This window comes from Phyllostomus discolor, chromosome 1 (assembly GCF_004126475.2).
Source record: "Phyllostomus discolor isolate MPI-MPIP mPhyDis1 chromosome 1, mPhyDis1.pri.v3, whole genome shotgun sequence".
Classification (NCBI taxonomy): Eukaryota; Metazoa; Chordata; class Mammalia; order Chiroptera; family Phyllostomidae; genus Phyllostomus; species Phyllostomus discolor.
In genome coordinates, this window is record NC_040903.2 from 155628162 (window position 1) to 155641373 (window position 13212).

A 13212-nucleotide genomic window follows, 5' to 3' on the forward strand; every position below is an offset into this window, starting at 1 on the left:
CATAAAACTTAGATGCATGAAAGAAAACAACTCAATAACTCTGACTGTATACATCTCTATGTCAAAACAGCTACAAACAATAATAAAAGACTAATTTGTAAAATATTTGCCATATTTATGATGAAGGACTAATTTTCTCAATAAACGAAAAGGTCTTTCAAATAAATACTAAAAAGTCAACAACTCAATAGAAAAATTGGCAAAAGATACAAACAGGCAATTCATGATAGTAATGTATATTTCTACCATTTCAGTTGTTTCCCAGCTTTGCTGAACATTGTAATCACCTATTGATCCTAAAACAAATATTGATGCCTGGCTTCCAGGCATTCTGATAGAACTGATGCGGTGCATGACTTGGGCACTGGGATTTTTAAAAACTCCCCTGGTGATTCTAATGTTCAGCAAAGTTTGGAATCATTGGCATATGCAATAAGTCTATAAAGGATGATCACTAATAATAAGAATGTAAATTAACACAACAAAGAATATAAATTAAGAGTGTACATTAAAACAACAAAGAGATGTCATCTTTCACTGATCAGATGGGTAAGGATGAAAAGGGGGTAAGACTCACTGTTGGGAAGGGTGTGAGGAAGGGTCAGCCAGACTTTGTTGATGAGATATGAATTGGCACAAACTTTGGGGGGGGGCAATTTGTTAATCTCTATTAATATGTAAAAACAGTTTTAGGAATTTATTGTACATAAACTCTTGCATGAATCTTCAAAGACGTTCAATTTAGCTATTCCTATAACTGCTTTTTATTTTTGTTGGTGTCATTTGTTTATTTGGCTTAATGAGGGCTACGGCTTCAAAGTCATTGGTGGGTGGGGGTAGCAGTCACCCCCCTCCCTAATACATCCATGGCATCTGGGCCTTGGATATTGCTTAGTGGAACTGGATAGCACTCTCTCTCAGCAATATGGTTGCATCCATAAATTTACATAGGAACATAGAAGCCTCTTGAGGGGGGAAAAGGAGGTTTGGACCCTGACATCTTCCTATTGGGAATTCAAGTTAATGAAATGCATATGGTGAATGAAGAGATCATCGAGTGAACCACTGAGATCAGGTGGCCAGGAAGCACACTGGGAGGCCAGAGAGGAAACTGACCATAAGGATGAGAGAAGGTTGTGTTAGTGTCTTAGGCTCAGTTGTAGGGCTTAGCTTACTGAAAACAAAGGCACAAGGATAGTGCTGCCACTCCTTTGTACTTCCTTACCTTGCTATCATGGGTCTAGTTTTGGGCAAACTGGCTCCCTGCGTGTGTAGGACTGAGGGAGCTGTGTCATTACTGGTGACCAGGTAACTTTGCCGGAGGACTCTCTTCACTGATCCTGACAGAGCAGGTGCATTCCTTAGCTGGGCAAATGAGAAAAGACGTTTTGGAGAGAAGTCTAGAGTCAGCAGAGAGGTGATGAGAGGACTGCCTCAGGGACAAGGGCACTAATCCTGGGAGTTCTCTGGGCTACTTAAAGGAAAATCATTGGGAAATATTGTATTCTCTGCCAACTTGGCAAGGAGGAGAGAAGGATGACTGTGATCTGGGTAGCACTGGAAACAACCTAGATCAGGTCCCAAATCCCCAGGCTGTGGACTGGTCCCAGTTGGGAACTGGGCTGTGAGGGAAGCTTGCCTGAGTGCCGCCTGCCATCCCCCAACCACATGTTTGAGGAAAAACTGGTCCCAGGTGACTCAGCCCTACCACAGACCCAGTTTTGGGCCCTGTGACTTCAGGCTTTTCCCAAAACTAAAATTGCCTTTAGGGGAAGAGGCTTCAGACCATTGATAAGACTCAGGAAAATACAATGGGGCAGCTGATGGCAGTTGGAACTGTGTGAGGTCCCAAGGTGCCTACTTTGAAAGGGACTGAGCCATCATTATTGTATGTACAATGTTTCTTGTATCTTCTTCAATAAATGTCTCTATTTTTTGTATTTCATAGCTGGATGTTTTCCAGACTAACTTTGCTATCCGACTGTGTTTTACAGTCAGATAACCAATTTAAAAAATCAAAATTATAAATTCTTTCTTATAAGAAAGAGCTTGGGCATGTGGGAGGTAGTAAGTTTTCACTGCTGGAATTACACAAGTGGTACCTGCCTGGGAGACACAGAGGAGATCCTCAACTGGGCAGAAGAAGATTGTTCTAGAATCCAGATGCACTGTTTCAGCTTTGAGATTTCTCACTCTGTGCAGCCATGTCCCAGATCCAGGGACAGTTTGCTAGTCCCAAACTGGAAGCACCTGTGGGAGAGGCCTTCTGAAGGTCAGGCCAACATATGTTGCCTCATATATAAGTGAATCCAAGGGTGGAATTTTTAGTAGGTAAAGAGGAGAAGGCAGGGCAGGGCCCTCCTGGCCTGGTGAGGTGGACATTCGGGGAGTGGGTCTGTGGGCTCTGTGGAGAGCCATCCGCCCTACCCTTCTTAGACCCAGGCCTGGAACTCACCTTGCAGAGCAACTCGGACAGAAACACGGAAGCTTTTGTCCTGGTTTTCAGCTACCCACAAACAGCAGGTAGTTAGGAGGTACTTTCAGTGGTGGAAGATATTGGAAAAAACAAAAACCAACCAGACCACAAATTGAAGAGGTCACCAACAAAACGCTTACTACAACAAAATTTCACAGGCTGGCCGGAGACAACACCCACGTAGAAAATACAGAAGAGAGGAAACCGTTTGGAGTCAGAAACCTGAATCACATCTTGGTTGTGGTGCTTCCCAGCCGGGCAGCTCTAGGCAACTAACTCCTTTCTCTCTCTGAGATTCGCTTATCTAATCTGTAAAATGAGATTAATAGTGTCTATTTTGCAGGACTATTGTCAAGATTAGAGATTATATCCATGTGATTGGCATGCAGAGCTTAGCATATAAGAAACCTTAATGAATTGTAGCTATTGCTGTTTTTATTATTTTTGCTACAGGATGAACAAATTGGGAAGAATGAACTATAAGTGAGCATGGAAGGCAAAGAACCTAAAAGCAGTCTGAGCTGGCTGGGGCAAGTTTTGCTCACTGATGACAACTACCAAGTGCTAGGGGCTATGCTATAGTGGAGCTGGCAGTAAAGTAGAGTTGATAGGTAATGAACAAGTAAATGGAAAGCAGTTTTTAATCGTTCATTATGTCTTATCAAGGAAAGAGCTGGGTGCTATAAAAGACACTTAACAGAGGGTACCTGATTTATATTGGGGGAGGAGTCAGGGATGACCTCTTGGAGGAAGTAGACTTTAAGCTAAACCTTAAAGAAAATTGGAGGTACATCTATGTGGGCTACCGGGAAGAGCCTCCCTGGCTGAGGGCACAGTGTGTGCAAGGTACTGAGCAGTGGTAAAAGTCAGGGTGTTCAGGAACTGAGCCTGGGTATCTGGAGCATTGTGAGTAGGGGGGTGAGGTAAGAAAGGTCTGGGAAGGTGGTCAGTTGGCTGGATTGCATGAGGCCTTGAAAACCAGGGTGGGGATTTGATAGTTTATCTTAAGGGATTGGATGCCACGGGCAGGTATTAAGCAGAGAAGTGATGTGAATAAGATCACTCTCGGTCCTGTGAAGGGAATGGATGGGGCAAAACTGGAGGTGGGGAGATGGTTTTAGTGGTTCAGATGGGAAACCAATGGCAGCTCAGGACAGGGTGAGGGGCAGAGATGGAGGGAAGTAATGGGACTCAGGAAGCATTTCAGGATGGAACCTACTCAGTACAATGGATCAGATATGAGGGCAGGGCGGGGGGTGTCCATGGGCTTTAGTAACCTGGTGGGAAAAAGGTGTCATCCGTAGGGTGGTCCTGAGGGGAAATCTACCAAGAACCAAAGTAGAGGGCACATGGGAAGAGACTGCGGAACTGAGCGTTGAGCTGGGCCTGAGATGTGGGCTGGGCTAGGAAAGATAGGGAGTAGGGAAGATCATTCCAGGAGAGGAGCAGCAGAATCCAGGTGGCAAGGTGGGAATGAGCTTGCCTCATACCACGTGGGTGGCGCAGAGTAGGGTGAGTCCTGCTGTGAGGAAAGGGTGGATGCTGGGCCAGAGCGCAGGGTGTGCAACAGGAGTAGGGAAGGTGCTAGGGTGAGGCCTGATTACTCCAGACCTCTGAAGCCAGGAGGAGGTATCAGCCTTGATGTCAGAGATAATGGGAAGCTGTGCGGGCTCTTAGACCAGCAGCCAGACAGCCAGCCAGCCAGCCACCAACACCCAGCGTGCCGGGTCTGTGCCAGGGGCTGCAAAGACACTAACAGGCAGCCACAAAGCTTGAACGTATTTACTGACAACCTACTCTGATAATAGGGTGGGACGTTTATAGAGAAAGCCTCTCGCCTCTCAAGACACCAGCTTCTCCCTCGGCTTCTACCGACCTCGTTGGATATCCATCTCCTCTCCTGGCTCTTTTGCCTCCGTGAGGCATCGAGACGGTGGAGAGCAGGAGGGGACAGACTGAGCCTCTTCTCTTCTGCCTCTTCACCGCGTCCTTTGGAGATCTCATCCAGTTCCGTGGCTTTATAAACCGCCTATAATCTGCTTCATGTACTCAAACTGATTATCTCCCCAGCCTATCTCCTGAGTTCCAGTCTGGTATTTTCAGCTGCCTACCTGACATCCCTTAGATATATAACAGGCAGCTCAAATTTAAAATGTCCAAGATGGAAACTCCCACTCCCCTCTACCCCAAACCATTTTTATGTTGGTGTCCCCCAGCTGATTACAGGGTACCTCCCAGTTATTAAGGCAAAAAAACCCTAGGAAGCATCTTTGATTTCTCATTCTACACCCAATCTATTAGCAAGTCCTATAAATTCTGCCTCCAGAAAAATCCAGAATCTATCCACTTCTACCATCCGTTACGACTACCCTAATCAAGCCACTGCCACTTGCTCCCACACCACAGCCGAAGCCTCACTTGCCCCCTGTTTATGCTCTTGTCCCCCAGGCAATGCATCCTCCCCCAACCAGCCAAAATGACCTGAGTAGAACGCATCAGGTTAAAGCCCCCTGATGGCCCCCCACTGCTTCAGCACACGCCAGAGCTGCTTCCTGCAGCGCCCTGGCCAGCCGAGTCCGACCTCATCTTCTGCCCCCGACTACTTCCTCCCTTCCCCTGCTCTTTGCTCCCCAGACACACTGGTCTTCTCTCTGTTTCTAGAACAGACCAACCTGGTGCCCACCTCAGGACCTTTGTCCTTAGGATTTGCTCTATCTGGAACTCTTTCCTATCAATCTTCTCATAGTGCAGACCTTGGTTCAAATGTTACCATCCTGTCTGAGGTCTCCTCCCTGCTGCTCGGCGCTCTTTGTCACATATTTTGTTTCGATATCTATGACGGAGATATTTATTCAGTGTCTCCTCCGTTAAAATGTAACTTTCAAGGGAGTTGGATCTTGTCTGACCTGCTTGGCGCTCTGTCTCCCACTCCTGCAACAACACTAGGTGCACAGTGGGAGCTCAGTAAATATTTGTCCAATGAGTGAATAAATGCTTTGGATGTGACTCCTGGTCTTCTTGAAGTGGAAGATATGTAACAAGACACAGGAAGCATTACCTAAGAATACAGTGCAGGAAATGGTAACTGAGCAGTGATTCACGGCTAACCTGAGAAACTCATTTTTACCGAAGTGTTATCGGTGGGTGACAATATGCTGCCAGGTAATGCCAACCTCCCAAGGGGCCCTACACAGATAAAGGTGTAATCCACAGGGGATCCTGGAGGGAAACCTATCAAGAACCAAAGTGGAGGGCAGACAAGGAGCTATCTGAAGATTGGTGGGTCCTTGTGGTTCCCTCCACATTCTCCGTGTAAGTAGTCAAGGACTCCTCTGACCCCAAGTACACACGCCTCCTCCCTGATCGACCCCCCTCCATACATACATACATACATACGCTCCCTGACATTACACCCCCTCTGGCCAAGCTCACCGTGATTCTTCTTGTCTTGTTCATATTTCATAAAGGGCTTAGAGAATGACCAACTGACCAGTTTCCGAGAAATTCCACAGAAATTTGCAAAAATAAAGCACCTATAAAAACTCTGATGTTTCACCATAAATCTTAATAAATTATAGTACAGGCACACAATGGAATATTATTTGACCATGAAAATGATGATTATGAAGTTTAAATATCAATCTAGAAATCATTTGTGACTATAAATTTAGGTTAAGAGGAAAGCCCGGGTGTAGCTCTGGTGTAAATATTACGAGCACAACCGTGTCAACATCACCGAAGGAGAAAAACGACAGAAAGGGAATTGTTACTGTGTTGCATTAATGGGATTATTGTGGATTTTTCCTTTATGTTTCCGAGTAGTATTTTTTAAAATTACTTTTACATATATAAAAACAAAAATGTAAGCCTTTACAACGCCTTTGTGTGGTTGCCTCTGGCCCAGCCACGTGGCCTTTCTGCTCTTCCCTTGGGCAGCTGGCACAAGACAAGGAGCCGTGGGCACAGCTGCATCCCCGCATTGGGACAGGCATCGGGATGATGGGATGACGGGGGGCAGAGGGGAAGGAGTGATCATACAGTCGTAACAACAACAGCAGCAACAATGGTCGTCATTGTTCCAACTTCCTGTGCTCCAGGCTCTCTGCTAAGCACGTTATTTGTGAACCCCCATTCTTTCTCCCCCACAGGTGAGGACACTGAAGTGGGGAAGGAACTGGTCTGAGGTCGAGGGGCTGGCAAACGATGGAGGAAGGTGTGGAACCCTGGTCTGATTCCACGACCCAGGCTCTTAACCACTCTAACACGGACAACACAGTCACAAATACTGACCCACTGTGTTTTAATGGCCCTTGTACCTTTGGGCCCGCCACCTCGAGTGAGAATCAGGAGGCTTCTGAAGGCAGGGCGGGCAGAGGCAGAGCCCTGACCTCTCCACTAGGACAAGCGCCAGGCACCTGGCCCCTGGGGCCCATCAGGAACAGGCCCGGCCTACTGGACCACAGAGACTTCTGGACAGGAGGAAGACTCAGGAAGAGGAAGGAGAGGAAAGCCTGTCCACTGGGGGCTGGAGGGTTGCAGGAAGGGTGGGAAGGTGTGAGTACTGGTGTGGGACTCTTGATCACTGTTCTTTTGTGGCTCTGAGAGGTATCACAGCAAAACCCTGGTGCTTCCATTCGGCCAGCAGGTCTGGTCAAGGGGTGGGCATTATCCTTGGGAGGGTTGGCAGCCTCCAACAGCCCTCAGTTACCTTGTGTGGTGAACAATAGGTTGACAGCCACAACCATAAAATGGGACCTACTGGAGCCAGACAAGTTGACCCCATGCTCGAGGCCCAGTATGCACCCAGCAAGCCAGGGTCCAGATGGAGGATGAGGCCGAGACAGAGGGGTCCCTAGGAGGCTAAGGGACCATGACCAGTGCTCCCTGTGAGCGAGACTTAGGCTCACAGAAGAAAACAAGGCAAGGCCCCTGCAGAGCTCAGCCTGGCACGGTCAGCGAGGCTGTAGCAACCAGGGGGACACACGCACACCGGCCCCCTCCTCAGGGGCTGGGAGCCTACAGGAAGCTCACACACCTCCCAGAGGAGAAGCTGGGGAGGCAGATCTGGATCCACCAATAATTACCTAAAGACACAGTTCAGTTTTTGTAGCCCGCTAAATTACCAGATGGGGCCTATTTAAGGTTTTCTCTTCACTGACCGATAGGTGGAGGCCATATAACGTGCAAGGCCAAACCAGCACATTCCCTCCAGCTCCCTCTGAGCCGCACATGATGACGTTCATGTCCCTGCACTGCCACGATGCTAAACCGCTCGGTGCGAGTGTCCGCACGGCTCAGGCACTCCGCCAGGTCCTCCACACGCAGGATCTGGTCCTCTCCTCTCAGGGTCATATTAATAGAAATATCTTCAATCTCAGATTTCCCATCAACTAGCTGTGGGACCTTAATCCCTTGGCGTCTCAGTTTCTTCATCAAATGGAGAAGCTAATCCCTTCCTAGCTGAGCGTCAGGCACATAGAATGCACTCAGTAAAAGGTCATTGCTTCAGTTAACAGTTTTTTGGGCGCACAGAGGCAGGTAAAGACAGGTAGGTGACGAGGGTAGGGGCTGAAGGAACTCTTCTGGGAAAGAAAGGAATTAACATAAACACAACCTCTTAACTCTGCAATGATGCAGGTGACTTAATTCGGAGTCAGGAAAATGGGGGTAAAATCTAAGGTGCCAGAAGCCCTCTGCCCAGGAATTCAGACATACCTGAGAGTCCCACGGGGCCATGGGGAGGAGAGGTGGGAGACTGGGGGTCTGCAGGTCCTGCTCGAACTCACTGACATTCCTTCCTGAATTGTTGTCTTCTCCATCCCTTTGTGGGCTCTGTGAAGCAAATACATCAGCTCCCCGGCCGGGATGGCCTTCCAGGGCCTGGAGAGTCATCCCAGCCACATTCACTCCTCTGGGGCCGTGTGCAGCTGGCGCTGGTTCTTCACAGTGAGGTGTCCAAACATCCTCGGGAAATTTGAAGAGAGTGCTGCAAAAAAGTGAAGGCAGTGGCATTGGATTCCTCCTGAAGCGAATGTCCTGATGAATTATTAAGGAGGTGCAGGAAGCTGGGGCTTAGCTAAAGGAGTCCCATGTCTCTGTGAATATTTTAAACAACCAGAACTTACTTTGATGGACAGAACTTTCTCGTGCTGAATGAAAAGTAAGCAGACAGCTAGAATTACGCGCACATAGGGCAGCTCTGGGTCAAGGGAGGACTGCATTTCCCCGCTGGTATCCAGGCTCCAAGATACCTTCTTACTAATCAGGAGCTATTTTTAAAGTTGTGAAACTCAATATATCAGTGGGGAGGGCTGGAGGTGACGTGGCCGAGGCACCCAGGTCCCCGGGGGAGACTCACTTTCCTAGGAAGATGAAGTCACTTGCCCAGCTCTTGGCCGACACTCCCAGATCTGTCTTTTGAGCCCTGAAAATAAATGCATGGTCTGGTGCTCAGGGCCGATGGTGGGGCCGGGCTCCAGAAGGGAATTTAGTAATTTACTCTGCCTCTCCTCTCAAGTGCTTTCTTTGGTTTAATTGGTGCCGTGTCTGATAGCTGAAGGAGAATGTATCTGATAAAGTTATTTGTCTGTCCAGACTCACAAAGTGGAGGCTGCCGGAGTGGTCCAGCCCACAGCGCAAATCTAACTGGAAGTCAGCTGTGCTTACCAGAAACACCGGTCACAGTGTGGTCGGACAGTTTGACAGACAGGAGCAGAGCAAGGGCGATGGGCTAGCTACAAAGGGCCACCAGGAAGGAAGCCCTGGGTGCCTAGCAACGGGCAAAACTAGGAAAACAAGGACCTCACCCCCAGGGTAACCTTTCCTCCCCTAGCACATCACTGGTCCTGCAGCTGGAACCCTCCCCTGAACTTTCCCCCCCGGCATATTGTTAGTCACATCCCCCCTTCCAGGGGGAATGAGCCAGAGAGCTGCAGAATAGCCCTTAAGCATTAAGCCCCCAGGACAATGAGGGTGTGACCTGCATCAGATACTTTTAGGCCTCGGTTGTGTTTTAGCTCCAGGCCCAACAAAGCTGCAAAACCAGACAAAGCAAAGCCACGCCTGACATCCGGCCAGCTGCACTGACTAAGGACCCCTCACTGAGCACCGACCAATCAGAGGAGACCACAACCCTGAAAGGACACACCTGGACTCACCTGATGACCCTGGGGTGGGAGGACCCAGTGTGACTTTCTCTACAAAACTCCTTCTTGCCACGCATCCCCCTAGAGGAGTGTGCCAGCTGGTGAGGCCCTCGCTCACCTGGTCCAAGGACTGTTTTCCCTTGAATGAAGGGCATCAAACTTGGTACCAAATTGTTCTAGTTTTGTTGTTTGACACAGCATAGCTTCATGTTAAAGACAAAAATACAAAACTAAAAACTGAAAACAAACCCTGTTTGTGTGGTGTTTGCAAGTCTTTTAAAGTGTATATCCAAAATGCACGCTGTCTGTCTCTCTGTGTCGGCTCTGCGTGCTCCAGCGTCCTCTCTGGTTGGGAACACCCTGTCACCCCCGTTTCAGAGCTTTTAGTCCTGAGGCTGTGGTTTTCCAGTGGCGGCCATCTCTGGCCTGAACAGCCAGACCCCACAGTCCAACTGACTAGTGGGGGCGTCCAACCTTTGGTGTCTCTGGGCCACAATGGAAGAAGGAGAGCTGTCTTGGGCCACACATTAAATACACAAACACTAACAAAAACCGATGAAAAAAAAGGTTTCAAGTAAATTTACAATTTTGTGTTAAGCTGCATTCACAGCCATCCTGGGCTGCATGCGGCCCGAGGGCCACGGCTTGGACACCCCGGGACTAGAGGCACGCGTTCGTGTGGGAGATGTGTGTAAAGTGTCCCTTTCCTGTTTGTGCCGAGGGGCAGCAGAATTCGTTCCCCAGCCCCATTCCACTTTAGTATGAGGATTGTTTGAAGCGGGAGGCAATCCCGAAGAAGCAGATACAAAAAATATACCCTCCTTCTACTTGTTTAAAACAGGACGTAAATTTACAAAGGTGTGCCTCCTCCCCTCTCTACCAAGAAGGACGAAAGGTAATGACCGGAGACACCTCCAGACCCTCATCAGCCCAGAGAAGCACCAGAGGAATCCACACACCAAGCTTTACTGACCGTCCTCATCTTCTATTCATTCCCCATATGATCACTTCCCTACAGTCTGTTGTCCTAAAAACACAAAGTCATTTTCCTTGGTCTTTTCACTTGTCTACAACATGTATCGTCCCTTTGCTAAGATGCTATACAATCCCAAATTCTAATCTCTAACTCAGGGTAGTTATTTGTGTCCAAGCGCTCCCTGTGCTAACACACGTCTGTTTGCATCTCAGTCAGTCTAGTTTACACGACCGGGGGCAGAGAACCTAAAATGAATCCCTTGAGGGGATAGGGAAGGAGACAGAATCCTCAGTGACAGTTCCCTCTTCTCCACGCCTGCCTCTCGCTGCAGGTGTGTCCTCGGCTCTTGGAAGAAAGTGCTTAAACACCTTTTCTTAGAAAAGAAAGATGAAGCAATTTTCAAAAACAAAAGCCCACTTGATTTTGCTCAAAAAACGGGGATGGGGCTTTATCCAAAGGAGCTGATGTATCTTCAGCCATGGACACAGGGAGGTAACAGTCAATTAGAGTATCTCCTTACAGGTCCATGGAAAAAGTAGGGGCGGCATTAGGAAAGACAGGAAAGGCTTGGTGCTTCTCCAGCAGCCCTTGATCCCCAGGTGGATGGAGCAAGACCATCAAGGAGTCGGCGTGGGCCTGTGGGGCGGCGGTGTTCCCATAGCTGCAGCGCATTCTCCTGGCAAGTTACCCAACCTTGCTGGCCTTGGTCTCTTCACTTGTAAAACAGGGATAGTGAAGATGATGCCAGCCTCATAGATGTGTGAGAATTCATACCTGGTGATCAGTGTTAGTCCCTTTTTCTGCTCAATCCCCTATTACCAAAAGTGTGGCTTTAATAACCCAGCTAACTACCAGAATGGATGTATATAAATATTATAGATCTATTGCAACTTCCAAAATTATCCCAATATAACAATAATTTAAAAATATATATACTTGTATATGTAACTCCAATAAATTTAGTTTTAAAATTATACAAACACTTTTTATTCTTATCCCATGAAGGGAAGGGAGGCCACTTTCCTAACCTCCCTTCAAGAGCCAGCTTTGAGGGCGGTGCACTTAGCGTCACTTCCCACACCTGCTCCCTCCCATGCACTCGGAGGTCATCACAGGGCAGGGAATTACAGGGTTTGGCTTGACTTAAAATTGTCCTCATTCCAGGGGCCAGAAAGCAGAAACTGGAAAAGGAAAGTAGCTCGAGGTCAGCATGTGGCCAAAGCTGCAAAGTAAAACCCTCTTGGACCCTGCCACCCTGGCACCAGCGGGCCTTGGAGGAAGTGGGTGTGGGTTGGTGCAACATTGTGAGCTGAGAGACCCAGGGTGGGTCTGAGCCTGGAAAATGGAAGACAAGCCAAAACCACCTGCTCCAGGGAAATGACTACTCTGGGTGCACGCTTCGCAAAGTCCCTTCAGCCTCATTCCCCAAGGTGGGCAACAGGCAAACCATGGTCAGCCAGGTCAGCCCAGCCCGACCAGCAGGTCGCAGTGGGCCACGAGGACAACCTCAGAGCAGCTGGAGTTTCTGTTTCGTCATCAGGGATGCGGAAGGAGAGCAGGGAGGGGTGACTAGGAGGTAAGGCTGCTTGCGCTCCAATAGTGACACCATGTGGCAGTGAGAACACAAACAGCCAAAAAGGCAGCTGAAAAGCTTAGCTGAAGGGAGATTGTTCAGTTTCCTCCTCAGGTGGGCCAGGACCCATGTCTGGACTAAATAAGAAACCCTGGGATGGGGAAGGGGGGACGGTGTGTGTTTATCACTAACAGGAGAAATCCAGAAAGACATTTCTTTTTTCAAATTAACTTAACTTTTATTTTATTTTTCCCATTACCTTGCATCCCCCCATACCCTCTTCCATTTCCACACACCCCTCCCCTGGAAAGACATTTCCTAGTTGACTGGTTAGAATTCTGAAGTCAATTAGATTGATGATTAAAAAGAACATAATCTCAGTTTGAACCTCCAGCTAGGAGAGTCATTGCATGTTGTCACCTTGAGGGCGAATCATCACCCCTGATGTAGACACAGGTCATGTAAAACACCAAGGACAAGTTGTGACAACGTCCTGACACCCAGGAGAGCGTGTTTCCCCTTCCCAGATGGGACGGACTCCGGATGTGCACACTTTCTCCAGGAGAGAACGCTCCTCCACTTCCTCCGCCTGCTTCAGCCCGTGGCCCTGCCATCCACCCAGTTGCTCAATGCATTAGTCAGGCTCTTTCATAAACAGCGTTTTGTTGCCTCATCTAGCCTAGAAAGACACTGGATTAACTCACAAAATTGAGAAATGAAGACACTGGGAAGCTGAGGAAAGATAGAACCTGGGATCCAGAGCAGCAAGACTCTTCCTCTGCTCGCTTAGCCCTGACCTCATTCTCTCCTATTGTAGATGGTCCCCTCCCACCTGTAGGGATATAGCCATTGGTGGCCCAAACTTAGCAAGCCCCATCTCAAGGGGGGAGTTTTATATTTCACCTTTATTCTAGGCAAGGGCTCTGGTCAGTGTCTGCCCCTGAGCCAACCCCCAGTGCCCAAGAGCTGGACTAGTCCTGATCACACCCTCTTGCCTGAGGCTGCTGGGCAGGGGTTGTAGACAAAGGAGCATGGGAAGGCA

At 48.5% G+C, this 13212-nt stretch overlaps 1 protein-coding gene across 1 annotated transcript in view; it reads right to left on the bottom strand.

Moving 5' to 3' along the window:
• Window positions 1-8662, bottom strand: part of PLA2G4E (phospholipase A2 group IVE) — a 58048-nt gene extending 49386 nt beyond the window's left edge. Inside the window, exon 1 of the mRNA XM_036032059.1 lies at window positions 8192-8662. Within this exon, the coding sequence (XP_035887952.1) occupies window positions 8192-8488 (297 nt within the window). The 5' untranslated portion in view covers window positions 8489-8662. The remainder of the gene's footprint in view (window positions 1-8191) is intronic.
• Window positions 8663-13212: the final 4550 nt, after the last annotated feature.